General features: G+C 54.0%; 1 protein-coding gene across 4 annotated transcripts in view; it reads left to right on the plus strand.

The window, feature by feature from the left end:
* Positions 1 to 20,403, plus strand: part of GSN (gelsolin) — a 53,961-nt gene that overhangs the window by 11,902 nt on the left and 21,656 nt on the right. For 2 of the 4 annotated variants that reach the window (XM_036107784.2, XM_078061710.1), the window contains 2 exons: positions 17,619 to 17,823; positions 18,553 to 18,707. In XM_036107784.2, coding sequence (XP_035963677.1) covers positions 17,628 to 17,823; positions 18,553 to 18,707 — 351 coding nt within the window. In that variant the 5' untranslated portion in view covers positions 17,619 to 17,627. Of the gene's footprint in view, positions 1 to 15,253; positions 15,437 to 15,518; positions 15,558 to 17,618; positions 17,824 to 18,552; positions 18,708 to 20,403 lie in introns of those variants that run through there. The other 2 variants (XM_036107782.2, XM_036107783.2) reach the window with 2 other exon arrangements.

Here is a 20,403-nt window from a genome sequence, read left to right on the forward strand (position 1 = left end):
ACCCAGCTTAGGCCTCAGTTTCTCCGCCTATAAAATGGGTGTATTGGTCTCCCACCCACCCACCTAAAAAGGTTGTCATGAGGACTGTACGAGCTTGTAGATGCTCAAGAGCTTTGTGAGCTGCAAAGTGGGAAGGATCCCTACCAGGGGAAGAACCCGGCCTCCAGTGCCGGAACAGAAGTGAATTTCTAATAGCAACTGTGTGGAGAGCCTGGAAAGCACCCCTCCAGCTTATGACATCACCCTTGGGGGCCAAAAGGAGAAAGGGCGGAATGACTCCAGGGTTTACTCATCTGCTGTGGCCCAGCTAGCTTTCGGGTGGTGACACTCCTTGGAGCTGTTCCTCTTTCCCAGAGCTTAGATGCAGGGGCCTTGGAATGCTTTGTCTACAAACCCAGGGATTCCTAGAAGGCTGGCTAGGCATAGAGATGTGACTTGGCCCACTTCAGCTGCGCCCTAAGGGTTCTGTAGCCAAAGGGCCAGCCCTGATGCTGCCCAGAAGGGAGGGAGCTGGGGCCAGTCTTTGTTCTGATACTCCTGCTTCGGGGCCTCAGCCCTGACAGTTCCCAGAGCTGAATTGCCTCAAAGTGATCTGTCACCAAAGAGTGTTACACTCTGCCAATGCTTTTGACAGCAAGGACACAGGGACCTGTCTTCTGTCTTCCCCACTTCTGCAGACCCTGCCGGGCCAGGCTGGCTCAAGCCCAGCTGGTACCTGTTAATATGAGCTTTGCTACCCCACCCCCTTCAAGTGCTGCCCCCCTGCAGTGCGCCCCGCCTCAAGCCCGCCTCTGCTGAACTGGGGTTCAACCAGGGGGCGCCAGGGACCTCCTGCTTGTCAAAATCCGGTGGCACTTCCTCAGGTCTCCACGTACCACCTGCTGCAGCACTGGATACCTTTCCTTCCGGAAGCGCTCTCCTTGTTGCTCCTGGGACACTGCCCCCCCCCTCAGTTGATCTGCCACTTCTCTGATCTTCTTAGGGCCCTGTCTTCCTGCCTCCAACGTTCACCAGGATTCTCACCACCTTCTGGTCTTGAATTACACATATAGGTTCATTTGCTCCTTTGCTCATTCATTCAATCATGTGTGCATCACCAGATACCTGGGCCCAGAACCAGTGTTGGAGCATCAGCAAAGAACAAGATATTCCCATCCCTCATGGGCCGTGCAGTGTTGGGGCTTACAGCACTCAGCCATGATACACATGACAGACCATGCTGAGAAGGAGATGACTAGGGTTATAAGGGCATGTGGAGTTGGGTGGGCGTGGCGGCATATTGACCCGACACAGGACTGAGGCTTCCCTGAGAAAGCCCAGACCTGGAGAGGGGACGGCAAGTGGCTGCGTGAGCAGGGAAGGGAGCCTCCAGGCTCAGGGAACAGCACGGACATGTGGTTGTGAGGCAGGATGTTGCATGTGGAGTCGTTGAGTAACAGGAAGAGAGGAACATGACCCTGGGAGGAACTGGAAGAGAGGAGCATGGTCATGACCATGGAAGGCCCTGGAGACCAGGCAGCACCCCAGGCATGCAGGCCCTTGGGGGCCTTGGTCAGAGTTTGGATTTTTATCCTAAACCACTGGGGCACCACAAGTTTTAAAGCAGGAGAGAGACCTGCACAGATTGTCTTATTAGGGGGAGCCCTTGAGAGAGCTAGCGCAGGTCCCACTCTGACTCTGACCCGTCCTGAGGGTGTAATTTTTGGCTCTGCCACAGCGTGGTGTCCTGACGCTATGCCTCAGTAGAGGCTTCCTTGCTTGGTATTGGTCAGTCCTGGGAAATGTGCACTTTCCAGCATTCTCTCTGCTCTTTGCAACTTTTCATTTACCTGGCCAACCCTTGCTGAGCTTCTGCACTGCAGAGGGGAGGTGAGTTAGATCCCACCCCGCCCTTGGAAATCAAGATTTGTGGGGGCTGAGGCCCAGAGTGCACTGGGATGAGGGCCATGGTCTCCAGGAGCCAGGGAGGGCTTTTCCTACTCTACGTCAAGCACTGGGCTAAGGGGGCACTGGGACATTCCAGCCAAGGGAGTCATGTCTGCAAAGGCCACCTGGAGCCGCTGTGCTTAGGGACTAGTGAGCAGTGTGGCTAAAGCAGGAATGTGGGGCTGAGGTGGGGAGTGGCCCGAGATGCTGGGTCTCAGTCCTCTGGGTGCCAGGGAGCCATGGACAGGCTTTGAGCTGAGGAGTGATTTGCACAATGCAATTTGAGAACAGGTGGGAGGCGGAGGGGAGGGCACATGGGAGGGTCAACTGGTTAGAGAGAATGAGTGTCACTGGGTGAAGCCTGGTCATTCCCACCCACCTGCGCGCGCGCGCGCACACACACACACACACACACACACACACACACACACACACAGACAAATACTCTTCCCCTTTCTGTCCCCTGCCCTTATTGGGTTATGTCCCCATTGGTCGGCACTCCTAAGCCACCAACACCATTTCAGTGCAGTACCAAGTGCGGTTACATCCTGGGCACCAGAGGCAATGGTCTGAGCCTGAAACGTCACTCTGGCCCTGACTTGCTAGTCACATCCCTTAATCCCTTAGCCTCAGTTTACTCACCTGTGAAAATGGGGGTGATAGAGGGTTGCTGAGGATCACCAATGGGGAAATAAAGTCCTAAGCATGGGCCTGGTGTAGACAGCTCGATTATGTTTGTTTCCCTGTCGGTTGGTAACAGCCCTGTCGTGTTCTAATCTGCCCCTTGGGGAGTCCTCTGTGGCCTCAAATCTGTAATCATCCCACCAGCCCCTTTATCATATGGCTGAGGAATCTGGGGCCCAGAGAGAGACAGTGACTCATCTAAGGTCACCCAGCCCTTCAGTGGCAGGGCTCGGACCTGTTCATTTCTCCCACTTGCAATTCTCACTTTTCAAATGCTGATAATTAAAAAAAAAATTCCCAAGTTGATGGGGGGAGGGGTAACAATGGAATGAGCATTTTGGGCCTAGGAGCTCTCCTGGACATTTCCAGGGAGTATCCTGACTAGACAGGCCCTGAGAAAATCATGCAACCACCGTTGTTACATTTGGGGAAATTGGGGCCCAGAGAGAGGTATTGGCTTGCTCAGGGTCCCCAGAGAGTACGAAGCAGAGAAGGGCTCACAAGGCCCGTCTCCAGTCATCAGCAGGAGTTGGGTAGGCTCTGCTCCCCAGCCCACTGCTTCATGTTTAAGAAAGTGAATTAGAGCATGAACAATAGTTTCCTGAGGAAGTTTCGGTTTTTAATGTGCCAATGTGTCAAGGACCATTTCCGGAACCGTGTGTGCCCATGTGATAGCTGCGGAGTTGGGCCTGGCAAAGCTATTTCAGACTAAGCCACAGGGTCCTATTTATAGGGCTGTGTGATTAGGTTGATGTGGGAAGGAGAGGCTCACCTGCTCTCTGCCCAGCCCAGCTATGGCCGAGGAAGAGGCCCTTGGAGGAGATTCTGACCCGTGGGTGAGTAGCAAGGGATCTGCGGTGGTCCCTGAAGCCTGCTCAGGGGAGGGGCTCCAGGGGGAGTCCAACTCTCCCAGGTCAGCTGCCAGCCAGGCCCTCTGCAGAGCACAAACCACCTCTGATCCTGTTCTCCCTACTGCCTGGGACCAGGCCAGCACTCCTGGCAGTCAGACCCCTTCCCCAGCCACGCCTCTCCAGTGTTTGCATTGCTCTATGTGGGTCACACCTCTGAGCCTTTGCCTTTGCTCTTCCCTCCTCCTGACTTGCCTGGTTCCCAGCTCCCCAGAGAAAAACCTCCCTTCGTTCTTTAGGCTCTGCTCAGATCTTCTTCCTCTATGGCTCTTTAGGCCCTGGGTGCTCCCTGCCTTGTGCCCCTGCTGAGTGATTACCCTGAGTTCATGTGTGCTCCCTACGGGGTCGGGAGGAAAGGCGGAAGGGGAAGGGCATCTGTAGTTGAGCACCTACTGTGGCCATCCACCGTATGTTTGATGCATGCGGTAGGTATGTTTTAAAGGTGTATAGGCATGAGAGGAAGACCTCAGACTTACATAGGCCTAGATTCAGACCCTGCTCTGCACTTCCTAACTGTGCAACCTTGGGTGAACCCCTCTGAACCTTAGTTTCCCTGCCTGTAAAATGGGCATGATGCTAGCCATGGGTTTGGGGGAAGCATTATCAACAAGAAAAAGCTTATAAATACTTATCATGTTGAGTGGTCCATAATAAGCCTCTATGTGCAATAGTAGGTGTCATTTACAGGTGGGGAAACTGAGGCTCAGAGCAGAGAAATGCCATCTCTAGGGCCCCACACAAGTCAGTGGCCAATAGGAGAGACCAGGTCTTAGGGTCCTGCCCTCCACCTCCAGCCTATATTCTTCTCCCCTCCCTCTCTTAGCCTCCTGGGCCTATTCTGTTCCCCAGATCAGGGGAGGCTTTGTTTGGGGATTGTTTTTCCTGAGAAGTTTCCTCTGTGGTGCCACAGAATGACTCAGAGCCCTGAGTCACCAGGAGGCAGAGGGCCAGGGAGGAGGAGGGAAGCGAGAGAAAGGACAAGAAAGGGAGCCCCCAATTCCAGCCCTGGCTTTCCCACTGCTTGATCCACTAGGTCTGATATGTCCCCAGTCCTGCCTGGCCTCTGTTTCCCCAAGTGTGAAAGGAGATGCTGAGCTTTGATGAGGGCTCCCGGTCCAGGCTGAGCCTCAGAATCCCAGGTGCCTGGGCCGAACCCTGACCTATAGATTCAGAGGCTGGGCGTGGGGCCTGGGAATCCAGGTTTTCTGGAGCTCCCTGGGTGATTGTGCTGCGCACCTGGGCTGCAGAGGTGTTTGGGAATCTCACAGTGCAAGGCCCTTCCTGGCTGGGCCTCGGAGTGGTTGGTTGCTAAGCCTCTGCTTGACCATCCCTCCTAACTCACGGGGAGTCACTTTTCTCGCTGCATGCTTGGGCAGAATGGTGCATGGGAAGTGCATGGGCTTTAAAAAAAAAGAAAAAAACAACACAGCTTTTTGGAAGTCTAATGTACATAAGTTGTCAAAGTAAATTTATACGTAATTTACATACACATAATTCACCTATTTTCATTAATTCAATGATTTTTAGTAAATTTACAGAATTATGCCACCATTACCACAATCCAGTTTGAGAATATTTCCATCACCCCAAATCCTCCCTAAATGATGCCTTTGCCCGCTTGCTGGCAGTCTCCACACCCACCCCTCCCTGGTCCACCACTAATCTACTTTCTGTCTCTTCAAGTGCCCAGACCTGTGTGCCCCTCCCAGCTTCACTCCTTCTGGCTGTGTGACCGCATGCACATTATTGCCCCTCTCTGAGCTTCGGATTTCTCCTCCGTAGCAGAGGGGAAAATCATATCCTTCTTGCAGCTTATTGTTTGAATTTCACTAATGTGGTGGGAGGTCTGATGCCTAGTGGGAGCCAGGGATGTGGGAGCCTGGCAGGGAGTTCAGGAGGTAGTACAGGTACCTGGGTGTGCTTGTAACAATGTCAGCAAACATTGTATTGACCCTGTGCCGAGCACTGGGCTAAGCATTTTAAATGCATGATCTCCTTTAATGCCCACAACTCTTATGCGGTGAGTGTTAATATCATTTCTATCTCATAGCCAAAGATACTGAGGCACCAAGAGCGGAGGTAACTTCTCTCCGGTTGCATAGGTAACAGTTGGAAGGGCTGGGAATCTGTCCTCCTTCATCCTTACACTGCAGACTGGAAACACAGCACAGAGTGAGGGACCCTGTTCGGCTGGCACAGTTTGTGACACACACTTTCAAGGGACAGGACCTGGTATTTCAAAAGATGCACTTCAAAAGAGTGCATCAAACACAGATGTACATGGGGCGTGATGTACGGTCTAAGTGACGTGGGCCCCAGTGCACGCACCATGCAGGACAAAGCATGAGGAACACGGGCCTGGTATGGGGCGTAGAGAACGTGGTGTATATGATGCTGGGACATGGGAGCCAGGGTACAGGGCTTGAGATTCAGCAACAGGACAGGCTCCCGGGCCGCAGAAGGACCCTTTCCATGTCAGTGTGCCAATTTTCTCCTCTCACAAAGGCCTGTCTGTTTTTTGGTGTTTTTTTTTTTGCCTCCTCCTCCCTGTCTCTTTCAATGCCAAAGAGTGGGAGTGTCCTGGACGAGTGGGGCCCAGGGTACCCCCTACCACCCTACGAGCTCAGACAGGGGTCAAGGCTTGGGGCCAAGACCATGGCTCAGAAAGAGCCTGCCAGGCCCCCAGATCCCTTCTCTGGGAGGGAGCTGTGAGCGCCAGCATCGGCTGGGCCAGAGCCGGGTAATTTTCCTCTAAGCCTTCCTGTCTTCTGCTCCCCTCCCTGGCTGCCGCTGCTGGCTGCAAGCACGTCTGCATTCCGGGGGCTTAGGGGAGAGAGCACCACAGCTGCTGGGGTTAAGAAGCAGATAGCCACCAGCTGCTGCGGGAGGAATGGAGGGGGGTGCGGGGTGCCTGGAGGAGGCAGTGGCTCCAGGCTAGCATTTCCTGAGCCCTCTGGCACCTGGTGCACACGGCCTTATCTTGTCTGGTCTGCACGTGAGCCCCAGTAGCCTGATGAGGAGACTGAGGCTCAGAAAGGCAGGAGCTTGCCCAAGGTCACACAGGGGCAGAGGCAGAGCTGAGGCTAGACCCCCAGCTCTTCTGGAGGCAGAAGAGTGACGTAACGAGGCAAGGTTAGGTGGCACAGAGAGTGTTGTTGGGGGTATCAGTGGGTAACGAGGCTGAAAGAGCAAGGAGGGCCTTGAATGCCAGGTTGGGGGTCCTGACTTTCAGTCTGCACTGGGGGCTATGGAAGGGTCTTGACAAGTGATGATACAATCTCTATGGATCATGGGAGAGTCGAAGGCAGTGGGAAAGCTGGTGCAGTGGTTGCAGAGGAAAGATGGAGACCCTGAACCAGGACAGTCCTGGGATGTGTGTGTGGTGGGGGGGAGGTGGGAGATGGGAAGTGAGTGTGAAGCGGGAAGGGAGTGTGGGGGCTTGAGACTTCCACTCTGGCCTCAGCCCTTCTGTAAGATGTCCCGGTGGAATGACTCTGGTTAGGCTCAGTGTCACAGAGGGTTCCGGAAGCCCCCAGAGGGCCGGACACCTGCAGGAGGATGCTGGTCACAGGGCAGGTGCCTGGGCAGAGGTGAAGCTGGGAACACCCCCAGGGAGAGAAGATGGCCCCCGTTTCGGAGCGCGACCTCGGGCCAAGCACTGGGTTTTGTGGTGTGCTGGATCTTGTTTCATTCTTCCATCTGGTTGTGATTATTTTCTGAGCCGGGAAAGGAACAAAAGCATTCCACTATTCTACCTCTGTTTATGTTTAAGAGGGAAAAGAACTTCAGAAAAAAACTATTAAAATTAAAAGGATTAGTAACAATAAAAAATATCTTTGAATCTCTGGTAGTTCTATTGTGGGTAAAAGTTTGAGATACATTGCAAAGAATCTCTAATCATGCCATAGGCTTTGGAGTTTTTCCATAACTGACTTTTACTAGTATCAAGTTTTGGTAAGCCTATGAGATCACCTGGCCACTTTATACCCAAGGACACAGGCTCAGAAAGGTTGAGTCACTTTCTCAGGGTCACCGGGTACTGAGTGATAGGACTGGGATCAGATGGTGACTCCGGAGCCCTCGTTCTTTGTGGTGGGGGCAGACCAGAGAAGAGAGCAGGGTGTCATGAGGAGAAACTCGTGAGGGGCTGGAAGGCAGGGCGAGCTCTTTAGGTGCTGGCTGGAGGCCCTCTCCTGAGATGCCTCCCCATCTCTGGCACCAGCAACCATTCTGGGTCTCTGGGCCTTGGCTGGGCCCCCCAGCCCTCTCCTGTTCTGCAGGCAAGGACACAGAGATAGAGGTCAAGGATAGATACGGGGACCAGTGAGCTGTATGTGTATAGGGTCTAGATATATGCTGGGAGTTTGTCTTTGGATATTATGGCTATTGAGTACCTGCTGCATGCCAAGCACAGTGCCAGGAGCTCCTTCAATCCTCCAAGACACCCTACAGGGTAGGAATCGTCACCCCATTTTCTAGAGGAGGAAATTAAAGCATTGCAGAAAGGCCCCTTGCCCGAGTCCCCTTGCAGTAGGGACTTAGGCTGTGTTCAAACTCACACTGGACATTGCCTTGTGTTCCCTTTGATAGAAGGTTGTGCATCCTTCACCCTGTTGGTCATTTTTGGTATCCTGAGCTCGTGGGGGCTTGGCCCCTGCTCCTGGACCCTGTCATCTCTCCTCTGTCCCACACCTGCCCCCTTTGTGTTTCTCCAGAGTTCTGCCTGCAGCGTGCAGACTGCTACCCAGGTGGATGGGCTCGAGCTTCTTGCCAGAGCCCAGCACGGGGGTGTTGACCATAGTTGGCTGTGCAAGGCTCAGGGACCAAGAAGGGCTTCCTTTAGAGTCCCCAGCAGGAGGGTCTTCTGATGTCCTGTTGTCATTGTTCCCACCATGATGATTGTTGGCCTAGGGAGCTTCTAACATGCCTGGTAAATCCTGAAGGATAAACTTGATCCCCAGACAGGCAGGAGGGACCTTGGCCAAATGCACAAACATTATTTGCCTTTCCTGTTTCTTTCAGAATCCTAGAGCCCCAGGGCCCAAAGGGTCATTAGAGATGAGCTGGTTCACTCGTCTCCTGAGTCCTCTTGGCTGGTCACCACTGGGCAGCTCATTACCTCTCCAGAAGAGGGGGAAAGAAAGTGGCATTTTTGAACATTTATTTTATGCCAGCCATAGTCCTAGGATCTTCACATTTATGGTCTCATTCAGTCCCCTCCACTTGCCTTTGAGAAAGATAGTTTTACCCCAGTTTTATGCATAAGGAACTTCAGTCTCAGAGATACTTACTGAACCCCCAGCAAACAATAACCAAAGCTTGCTTTGTAGTTGCGTACTCTATGCCGAACACTTTGCTAAGCCCCACATGTGTTTTACCTTACTAAATTCTCACAGCAACCCTAGGAAGAAGGTATTACAATCCCCATTTTACGGATGAGGAGATTGAGGCCCAGAGAGCAGAAGCGACTCGCTGAAAGCCACACAGCTCGGGAGTGCTAGGTCAGGGCTTTACACCCAGATTTTCCTGGCAGGAGCTCTTGCCACAATCATGCCCGTTGTTTTTCTCCTTCTTGGAAAGCCTTTCCTCTGTGGAGCAGAGAGCTGCCTCCCATGGCTTCTGCTCATTCTGGCTCTGGATTGGGCATCAGAGTGCTCGCTTCGGCAGCACATATACTAAAATTGGATTGGGCATCAGAGCCCCTGCCTCCCCAGATGTTTGCATCTGGAGACTGTGTCCCCATCTTCTACTGGTCCCACGGCTACATTGCCTATAGTTGGGCCTCTTTGTCCTGCTGCTGACTTGTGTTTGTGCCCTGTGTCCCCTGTTGCTGGGTTGCAAGGTGCTGGAGGGGCTAGGACATGGCTTTTGTCACTGTTTACAGCCCCAGCCGCTGGCCTGCCAAGCCTCCGAGGGCCAGCTCCCCCCCCCACCCCACCGAGAAGGGGAGACACACTACAAAGTGGACCCTGGCAGGAAGGGTGCTGGGCTCCCAGCCATGGCCAAATCTGGCTGCTTCCAGGGCATGGGGTCAGGAAGTGGTGGGGCCAGGCCCCCTCTCAATGTCCTGTCCTGGCTCTCAGCACTAGGTGGGGTTGCCTCCGGAAACTGGGAAAGGGCCAGTGGCTTCAGTCCCTGGGATAGTTGGCCTCTTGGATGTGGCGTCAGCCAAGCTCTACTGGCCATCTCCCCAACAGCTGTCCACACCCAGGGTAGACGGGGCCAAGGCGGAGGTCCAGCTGGCTTTTCCAGGGGACCCTGTCCTATCACGGGCTCAGGCCTCAGCTCTGATCTGGGAGCCCGAGACCTGGGTTCTAAGGGTACCCTGCCAGGTACTTGCTGTGTGACTCCGAGAAATGACACTCTTGTTCTTGGTGTCATCGTCTACAAAGAGGATGGACTAATGAACATTGCGGCTAACAAATCCTCCTCTGGGTAACTCCCGCCAACAGTCCAGAGCTCCCAACTCTCCTTTGACTGGACCTCACTATCCCTGTTCACAGATGGCTGACCTGAGGCTCAGAGGGAGGGTAACTTGCTCCGGGTCACACAGCTCCCACCTCAACTCAAGGATCTCACTGTGGAATCCGTAACCTTCTCTGTTCCTCTTGTGGGGTGTGTACGTGCTGAGCAAAGGCCTCTGTGCAAAGAAACGAGACAGTTTCAGGAAGAAGGGTGCTGACTTTTGTAGAGCTCCTCCTGTGTGTTGGGCCTTTGGCCCTCCTCCCTTCTCTGTGAGATAGGTATCATTCTCCCATTCGAGAGATAAGGAGACTGAGGCCCTGATCCCAGGAGTGGAGTTTCCCAGGTTCTGAAACACGTGTGTTTTCAAGTCCAGAGGCTCCCCACACCGCACCGAGGCCCTGTCCAGTTTCGCTGGGTTTCGTAACTGGCTTCTCTGTTTACTGATTATATTAGCACAGTCCAGGGCAGGAGGGGCGGGTGTTCCCAGGAGGACCCAGAGAACAGCAGTGAGCCAGAAAGCAAACAAGCTCCGAGAGACAGGGCTTCCCGTGAGTGGCCGGCTGCCTGAGGAATGAGCAGCAGTGTTTGGGGTGAAGAGAAAAGAACAGGGTGGTGTCTTCCAGGCCCAGCCAAGGGCCTTTTGTACATAGTGGCTGGGGGCGGAAGGTAAGGCCGCCTCCTCCAGTCTCTGGTAGCTGCCCTGGGACACCCAGAGAGACATGAAGACAAGCCTAAGGTCACAGAGTGAGAGGGAGCAGGGCCAGAGCTGGTTGAGGGGGTCTAACTGCAGGGGAGGGACATGGGCCCCTTCCTGTGGCAGATACTGAGAAGCTGCCTAGCAGGTGCTGGGCAATGGGCAGGAGCCAGGAGCAGCCAAGATCGAGGGTCAAGGGGATGTCTGAGTTCCAGAGGAGGACAGGGACTAGGGCATGCGCTCACAGGGCAGGTGGTGGCAGAGCCAGCCTGGCTCCCCGACTCAAAGAAACCAGGCCCATGAGTGGCCCAGAGTACAGGTGCCTCTGTCTCTCTTCTGCTCCGTGGCCACAGCCTGGGGGTCTTCCTAGGACATGCCTTTGTCCTGGGTACTCACACAGGTATGTGGAGGCCCAGAGGGCCTTCCTGTGATCTCCTGCCCCAGCCTGGGGAGGTGGGGGGGGGGGGCGGGGGTTGGCTGTCTCAGAGACTCCTGGCTGCCAGGCTTGGCCTGGCCTTGACTGGTTTAGGGACTGCAGCCCTTTATCTGGAAACATCACTGTTGCTCCCTGCCCAGGCCAGATGGTGGCAGGAGGTCCTGCTTGATCCCCCCAGACAGAGCTTGGGGACTAGAGGCTTGTGTTTGAATCTCAGCAATGCGTCTTTCCGGCTGAGTGGCCCTGAGCCAGTGACTGAAGCTCCCTGAGTCTGTGTCCCCATCTGTAACATGGGGACTTGAATGCCTGTTTCCCCTGGTCGCTGTGAGGAGACTCAGTATTGGACCCCCCCACTTTCCTCTCTCTCTCTTCTCCCAGAGATGTCTGGACCCGCAGGTGAGGTGGCATGCTGCCATTGGTGATGGTAGTTTCTCCTTCTGCAGGTTGGGCCCTGGACTGTCTGAATCAGAGGGTCCTGTAGAGGTGACCCACTCCAGTGCCCCTGTTTTACAGATGGGAACCCTGAAGCTCACAGATACATAGGTTCTGAATATGGTTGCACAGCCAGTTTCTGGGAATGCATCTTAAGAGTCAGAGCATGCTGCCCCAATACATGGGGCATATGGAGACTTGAGGCTCAGACGAGGGCAGGGACTTGTCCAAAGTCACCCAAGAAGTCAGTGGCAGAGGCAGGCCTAGCACTTGAGCCTCTTCCTTTTTACCTAGGTGTCTTTCTTTTGCACCCAAATCCCCCTGCTGTCTTGAACTCACATATCCTCCCCCAGGCAGGGAGCAGCGTAAGGCCACGTTGCCCCATCGGAGCCCACACATCACTGCCCTGTAGCAAGAATTTCCAGGCTGTGGGCTCCCCCGGGTGGGGGGGGGGGGGGTGGGAGGTGGGGGATGGGAAGGGGCCGGGGTCTCTTCATCAGGTCCCAGGCTCCAGAGCTATGTGACAGGCAAAGCTGCAGGGCCTTTGTAATCAGTAACCTGGGGGCCGGGGACCCTGGGCTGGTGGTCAGTGACCCCCGGGGCCAAGGCCAAAGCCGCAGCAGTCTTCTGTGAATCACCAACCGGCCAGGTCAGGGCCACACTGCTCCAGAAGGGACTGCTCAGCTAGGCTAGCTGCCAACTCACTTTCACTCTGGGGGCTGGGATGATGAGGAAATTTCTTCTTCCTTCTTTGTATTTTCCGAACTGTCTAATGAGCAGGCATCACTTGAAGTATATTTTTAATGGTATTATTTCTTTTTAAAAGGAAAAAAAAAACCCCAATGACAATGGATGGATGCATGCTTGTAAATAGTTTCAAACCCTACAGCTCATTTTATTTCCAGGCAAGTATGTTGAGGTGTAAGTTATCTACCATAACAATTCGCCCAGTGTAAGCGTTCAGTACTCTGATTTTTGGTAGATTTTTCGAGAGTGTAATCATCACCGTTTTCCACTGTTAGAATGTTTTCATTATCCTTGGGTGTCCTCTCAGGCCGATGACAGGGATCTGGGCGCTCACTCCAGCCTTGGGCAGCCACAACTCTCCCCCTTCGTCCCTTTCAAGCAAACTGCCTGGACAGTTTGGCGTTTACCCTCCTTGACTTTTTAAGGATGTGTGCAAAAACGGAACCCTTATAAAAAAGAGGAGAGGAGCCATACTATAGTCCTTGTACAATTTGCCTTTTGCACTTAAAGGTTTCTCTTTACTTCCTGCATCCCTACTATGTGCCAGGCACAATCAGATCTAGCTCATTCTTTCTTCACAGGGGCAAAGTAGTCCATTGTATGGTGGCTCCGTAATTTATTGAATCGGGACATTGGGTCCTTTCCAGTTTTCTTCAAACGATGCTTCAGTGAATCCTTGTACATATATTTTGGTGTTTCTCTGTAAGTAATACTGAAGGAAGCGGAACTTTTGTTGCATTGTGTCTTTCTCGAATTCGGGGAGCTAAATTGCTATCCAGAGAGGTGAAACCGGTTTATGCTTACAGCAAGAGCATATGGGAACTCTGGGGTTTTTATAATCCTCCAAATCCCCAGCAAGAGGGAAGAGCTCTGAATGCAGACTCTGCAGGCCCAGGCCTCAGGCACCTCCCTAGGACTCCCCACAGACCCCAGGATAAAGTTCAGACTCCAGCGGGGCACACGGGCCCCTGTGACTCCTGCCACCATCTCATTTCTTCTTGCTCCCTGTGTTTTAGGCTGGACCCCTCCTTATCCACTGGATGTGGCCTGTGTTTGCTTGCCCTTTGCCCATGCTGTCCCCTCTCTTAGAATGTCTTTTTTTCTCAATCTCCGTCTTCCTTGTCCTTTGAGGCCTAGGTCACAAGTCCTTTCTATCACGAAGCCTTCTTGCAATCCCTACAGTCTGAATTGCCTTCTTTCTGTGTTCCCTTAGCTCTTTATCTGACCCACAGACTGCCTTAAGTGGGAGGAAGTTGTGGGTGGTGCAAGGCAAACTTCAGCCTGATTTGATGGAAGCTGGGCTCCAGGAGGAGCTGGGATAGGTGACCATAGCTTGGGGGGAATGGGGACAGGAACCCATTTACCTAGTTGCAGGCCAGGCCATTTTCATACATACAGACTGATTTAATCCTCAGCAACTACATCAGACTGATTTAATCCTCAGCAACTACTATACCCATTTAGTAGATGAGGAGACTGAGGCATAAAGTACTTTACACACAGTGGAGGCGGGGGTCAAACCAGATCTCCAGCTCCCCAGTTCACTTCCTCTCATTGCACTAGGCTGTTGGGAGAGAGGATGGGAAGAGAACTTGGAAACAGAGAAGTGGGTCCAGCAGAGTGGTGGGAGGGATGAGGGAGGGGTTGATGGAGGTGGAAAGCAGGCCTCCTTGACTCGGAATATTATTTGTTCTAACACAATGCCTGGGTGCCTCTAGTGGGACAGTAGGGAGGGTGGGAAGGGAGCCTTAGAATGAGGAAGAGACTTAAATCCTTGTCTTCCCCAGGGGGAGCCGATAGATAAGATCTGGAAGTGAAAAAAAAAAAAAAAAAACCCTCCCCTGGAAAAAAGAAAAAATAAACCCACAGAACCACCACCACCAACTACAAGAACCAACAAGGGCTTGGTATTTAAGATATGAGCAAGCCCAGAAGCATCAACTAAAGGAGGTCCATAGAATAGGTTGCTCCTGGGGAAAACTGAGTGGGGTTGAGAGGGAACAATTGGTACAAATAGGTGACTTTAAGTTGTGATAAAAATAAACTTTTAAAAAATAAAACCTGTTGGGGCTCCTAGATGGCTCAATCGGTTAAGCGTCTGACTTCAGCTCAAGTCTTGATCTTAGGATCCTGCCTGCGTTAGGCTCCGGGCTCAGCGGGGAGTCTGCTTGTCCCTCTGCCCCCCTACTCATGCACGCTCCCTCCCTCTCTCTCTCTTTCTCAAATAAATAAATAAATAAATAAATAAATAAGGTCTTAAAAAAATAAAAACAAACTTTTTAAAAAGAAGGAAAGAAGGGTGGTCTCAAGTAAAGTAGAACCTGCCATCTCAGCTGAGAGGTCTGCCTGTCCCTCTGGAGTCTTGCTTGCTCACTGGAGCAATGAAGGCAAGCCCCGTGCATGCCTGCCCCTAGCTGGGGGCAGCTGCATGCTGCCTAGGTGGGCCTTCCACCCAGACTACCTGAGTTCACATCTTGGCGGCACCATTTCCTAGTTGTGTGCAAGTTGCTTGACCATTCTGCACTCAGTCTTTCCCTTTGTAAAATGGGGCTGTCCATAGTACCTACTCTGTAAAGGATGTTAGGAGACGCCAGCCTTTATATGATGTGTGGAAAGCCTTCAAAAACTGTTTTTTATGTTTTTGCTGGAGATGTTAGGTGCACAGAGGGGAGGGGGCTCGCTGGGGCACACCAGGAGGCTGAGCTGGGCTTTCTGCCTTTCATACCTGTACGCACCCCTTTAGTGTGCATTGCGTTGGCGCCTGCTGTATGTATTTCAGGCCCTTTGCTTGGTCTCGCCCCCAGAGCAGGGGTGAAGGGACAGCCACGCCCAGTCGGGTCTGTCCGGGTTGGATCCCGGACGTCTCCAACCTCCAGGCCTGATCCCCGCCCCCCCGGGCCCGCGCCCTCCCTGAGGGGCGGTCCCCGGCTTGAGTGGGAAGGGCCGGCGGCTATATAGGCTCGGTGACCCGGAGATCGAGGCTGCCGACTGGGGTCTTCTGCCGCCGGCGCTGCCATGGCTCCGCACCACTCTGCGCCCGCGCTGCTCTGCGCGCTGGTCCTGGCGCTGTGCGCGCTGTCGCCGCCGGCTCTCGCGGCCACCGCTTCGCGGGGGGCGGCCCAAGGGCGGGTGCCCCAGGCGCGGGTGAGTGCCCGGGGGGCCCGGGGGCTCCCGGAGTAACTCTCTATTGTAAGTTCTTGCAGATACAGCGCTAGGAAAAGGGGAGTAATTCAGGTCTAGAATGGAAAAACTGTTTTGTTGCTTTGTAAGTATCTCTTGCTGCTTCCGGGGCTCCTGTGGATTGAGGGTGGGAGCCTCAGGGCGCCTGGCTGTTACCCTCCCTAGAGGCTAACCTCACCTTGGCCGGATTTCTTGTTCCCTAGCCTCTGCCTTTTGATTTCTTACCCATCTCCGCCTCCTGATTTCTCCTTTTCCCTCTGCCTGATTTCTCTCCCCTCTTCTGATTTTTTTTTTTTTGTCTTGAACAACATTTAATCTCTGATGTTTCAGGAGACACTTTAGGATCTTGAAGGGCCTGAGGCATGGAGAGGTGGAAGTGATTCTGCCAAGGACCCCTTGGTTGAGGGTTGAGGCTTTGATAGTGACTGCTGATCCTGAGGATGCCGCGTGAGGGAGGCGGCATGCAGCGTGGAATGAGAAGCCAGGGCCCTGCTCTGTTACTGGATGGCAGAGTGACCACGGATAAGTCACTTCCCTTCCCCAACAGTGTGGGACACGAGAGTCTCATTCTAAGATTCCTCCCAGCTCTGATATTCTGTGTATAACTAGCAGAGAATGTACTGAGTTGTCTTCCCAAGGAAATGGACAAAACTACATGCAGTAGCCAGTAGCCGAGACAAAGGCCTCAAATAGTTCTTCGATATTTCCAAAGCCTCAGGGCTTAGACTCCCAGCTCGGCGTTGGCCCAGCCCTGGGGTCAGTCATGTGCGGGCTGAGGTAGGCAGCAGATTAGGAATAGCAGAGTCAGGGACCACTGCACAGTTTGCGATGATAAATTTGTCAGGCCCACGGGCAGGGATCCTCCCCAGTAGAAGCGTGCTGGGTGGTCACTTACCCTGCCTCCTCAGGTGACCCGGAGCCCTCCCGCCCCCAGTCAGCTGAGAGTTTTAGTTATAGGGATGTGTCCTGTCCTTGGACCCCTCTTCTGATTTTTTTTCTTTCATTTCAGATTCTTCTTTCTCATCTGATTTCTCTTTTCCCTCTCCAGTATTTCCCCCCTCTTTCTTGTATGATCTCACCTCTGTCTGCTTATCCTCATTACTATTATTTATTCTTCCTTCCCTGATATGTCTGCCCTGTCTGGTTTCTCCTTCTCTCTCCTGTTTTCCTTTTGTGTTTCTCCACCCCTCTGCCTGAGTGCTCCCCATCTGGTTTCCCTTAGATCCGTCCTCCGGCCTGAGGTGACCTGTGCCTGCTGATTTCTGCCGTCTGGCTCCAGGCTAACCATCCTGCTCTGCTCCATCTCTAGACCCTGTGCATGTCTGACGGGCTTTCCCCCATCCTTGACCACCTCATCTCCAACAGGCTCCTACAGACCCTGGCTGCGTCCTCTCCACCTTTTCCAAGAAATGGAATTGGGGGTGGGATGTTGGTGGGGGGGCAGGAGGGAGGAGGCAGACAGCTCAGGAGGCCACTTGGGCTCAGCCATCTAGGTCCTTCTTGGGAGTGTGATGGGGATATGGATGGGACATGGGAAATCTTCCAAAGAGCAAAAGCAAACAGGCTGTGTGACCTTGGGCCAGTCTCCTCTGCTTGGGCCTCAATTTCCCTATCTGCAGAATGGGGTTGGATAATGAGCTCTCTGAGGACCCTTCTAGTTCTAAGAGTCGCTGAGGATGCTGGAAGGGAACACACTGAACCCCTGGAGACCCCAGATTTACCTTTGCCATGTGAGGGGTTCTCCCTATGGTTCCAGAGCTTCTGCTCTTGGAGCTTGTGGGCAACGCCTGCTACGCCACTTCCTAGCTGGGGGTCCTCGGCAGAATCACTTCCACCTCTCCATGCCTCAGCTGCCCCATCCAATTGGCACTAAGAAGGGGAGGGAGAAGGAGGGTAGAGCCTTCTGTCCCTCCATCATCAGTGAGCTGAGTAGGCAAGACAGACTCTGGTCAAGGACAGGGTTTGGAGCCTAAACTCTGCCCTGTTTGCTCACTCCCAGAGACAGGGGTAGACTCGCCTCCGGGGTGGGGAGAGTCAGAGGCTCAAGTGAGATGCTCTTGGGGCTGGAAACCACCCTCCCTCGTGTCCTGGGGTCTCTCCTCGCCAAGGCTCCTGCCTCTGCTCAGGCTCCTCCTGTCTCTTCCAGCCCAGCAGCATGGTGGTGGAACACCCCGAGTTCCTCAAGGCGGGGAAGGAGCCCGGCCTGCAGATCTGGCGCGTGGAGAAGTTTGACCTGGTCCCCGTGCCCCCCAACCTCTATGGAGACTTCTTCACAGGCGACGCCTACATCATCCTGAAGACGGTGCAGTTGAGGAATGGGAACCTGCAGTATGACCTCCACTACTGGCTCGGTGAGGCCCCCCCTCCCCTGTAAAGCGTGGCCCCTGGAGGCATGGTCCCCAGGAAGCGCCACGGGAACTAAGAGACTGTTGAGCATCAGATATGTGCCAGCCCCTTGGCTAATGGTGTCCTGGGACTCTAGAGCCAGCCTGTCCCAGTTCAGACCCCGGCTCTGCCCTTTGGCAGGCCACCCAGTGCCTCTGTAAAGGGGACGTGGTGATGACACGACACGACCTCACGGGAGTGTTTGAGGGTTCGAGAGGTTACCATGGTGCTCAGAGCTGGGCTGACGTGGGGCCCCTGGACCCCCTCCACACTTCCCTGGCTCACTTCCAGCCACACCCCAGTTTGCCCCTCGGAGTCAGGAGCCTGGAGTCCCTGCTCTGCTGGGTGACTCCATAAATCCTGCCCGCTCTTTGCACCTCCCTTTCCTAATCTGTGAGTTGAGCCACTGCCTCAGGCCCTACTTCATGTCTAGAGGTCTGAGAGCGAGTACGGGGGGAATGAGTGAGAGGTGAGTGTGGGGGACGTGTCAGAGCTGAGAGGACTCTTAGAGACCATGGAGTCCAGCCCCCACTGCCCCATTATACAGATGGATCAACTGAGGCCCACAGAAGGCAGGGGCTTGCCCAGCTTCTGCAGCCAGGCCAGGGCAGCCCTGGGGGCTCCGGGCTCCTCTTCCATGGGAGGCTGGGACCGCTTTTGGGAAGCCAGGCTCACGCTTTTCTGATGCCCCCTAGGCAATGAGTGCAGCCAGGATGAGAGCGGGGCAGCCGCCATCTTCACGGTGCAGCTGGATGACTACCTGAATGGCCGGGCCGTGCAGCACCGTGAGGTCCAGGGCTTCGAGTCGGCCACCTTCCTGGGCTACTTCAAGTCTGGCCTCAAGTACAGGGTAGGTCCCAGGCATCAGGGACAGAGGCACCAATGGCAGAGCCTCACTCAGGTCCACCCATCTCTCAGCCTTGTGGGGTGATGTGGCAGATGGGTCAGAGCTCGGCTTTTGGAGCTGGCTAGCCCTGGGTTTGAATTCTGGGCCTTCCTAGCTGTGTGACCTTGGACAAATCACACTGCCTCTCTGAGCTTCTGATTTCTTTTTTTTAAGATTTTATTTATTTATTTGACAGAGAGAGAGACAGCGAGAGCAGGAACACAAGCAGGGGGAGTGGGAGAGGGAGTAGCAGGCTTCCCGCTGAGCAGGGAGCCCGATGCGGGGCTCGATCCCAGGACCCTGGGATCATGACCTGAGCTGAAGGCAGCTGCTTAACCGACTGAGCCACCCAGGCGCCCCTGAGCTTCTGATTTCTTATCTTAAAATGGAGAGAAGAAAATTCATCACTTCGCAGGGTTGTCTTCCTAGCCCCAGCAGCGAGGGGTGGGAACCCAGCCTATCACTTCCCCAACAGTCCTGTTCCTACACCCATTAGTGCTTAGGCCCTGCCAACAGAAGGCCCCATGTTAGGTATTTGAAAGGGTACCCTTGACCACATTCCTCATTATTTTCATCAGAATCCCCCTTGAACGTGAACTCTGAGGAGTCTGAGCCAACACAGAGCTCTTCCCCTGCAACCCTCAGCCAGGTGGGGCTGAGCAAAGCCAAGCTAGGAGCTCTGAGAGGCTCTGCCCTAATATGCGTGACAAGCCAGCCACTTGGTGTCTCTGAGAGCCTCCCTTTCCTCTCTAGTTACGTGAGAGCCTGTTGTACCCTCCCTTCACGCCTGGAGAGAGGATTTGATGAAGGGTAGCTGGGAAATGCCTTGCCCAGGGCTTGGCACCCTGGAAGGGCTCAGGGAAAGCTGTAGGTTTACAAAGCTGCAGTTCTCTTCGGTCAGGATAGGGAGGGGATCACAAGCTTTGATAGCCAGATGAGCCTTAATGTCAGAGTCCAAAAATCTTATTTGACGGTAGGGAGGGAAACTGAGGCACAGAGAGGTTAAGCAACTGGCACAGGGTCACACAGCAAGTCGGTCCCAGAGCCAGGACTAGAACCAAGATCTCCTGACTCCCAGCATTCTTTCCACTACACCAATGTGCCTCTCATGAGCGGGGTTCTCATATAGGGGTGAAGCCCCATCTGTGCTGTTGATGTGCTGTGTGACCTTAGAGAAGTCATTGTCCCTCTCTGGGCCTTAGGGTCCTCTGTGCCAACAGGGTCTGAACAGCAGGAGTCTGTTCAGATGAGGGCACAGGGGATTGGATAATGGGAAAGCACTCTGGGATCCAGATAGCAAAGGGTAGGGTATGTTCTGGGAACAGGGACTCGGGCCTGGGCTAGGTGGAGCTGGGCTGGATGCCCTGGAGCCTACCTAATGCCCCCTGTCTGCCAGGTTATCCATACCCACAGCTCCTCCTGCTGAGCTGTCCAGCTCCACCTTCCTCCTTTATGAGGCCTTGGTGTATTAAGAAGGAGAGGTGAGGTGGTTGGGAACCAGGCCCCAGAGCTGGAGAAGGACCAGGCCTTCTTACAGTTCTTAGAGCAGGAAGTGGAAAGAGTACTTGACGAGGAGTAAGGGAGAATGAGGTTCAGCACCCAAGGGTACCCCCTGTAACTGCCGTGAGGCTTTGGGCCGGTCGGGTGCCTCTGGCCGTGT

The sequence above is a fragment of the Halichoerus grypus genome, chromosome 14, assembly GCF_964656455.1.
Source record: "Halichoerus grypus chromosome 14, mHalGry1.hap1.1, whole genome shotgun sequence".
In the NCBI taxonomy this organism is placed as follows: Eukaryota; Metazoa; Chordata; class Mammalia; order Carnivora; family Phocidae; genus Halichoerus; species Halichoerus grypus.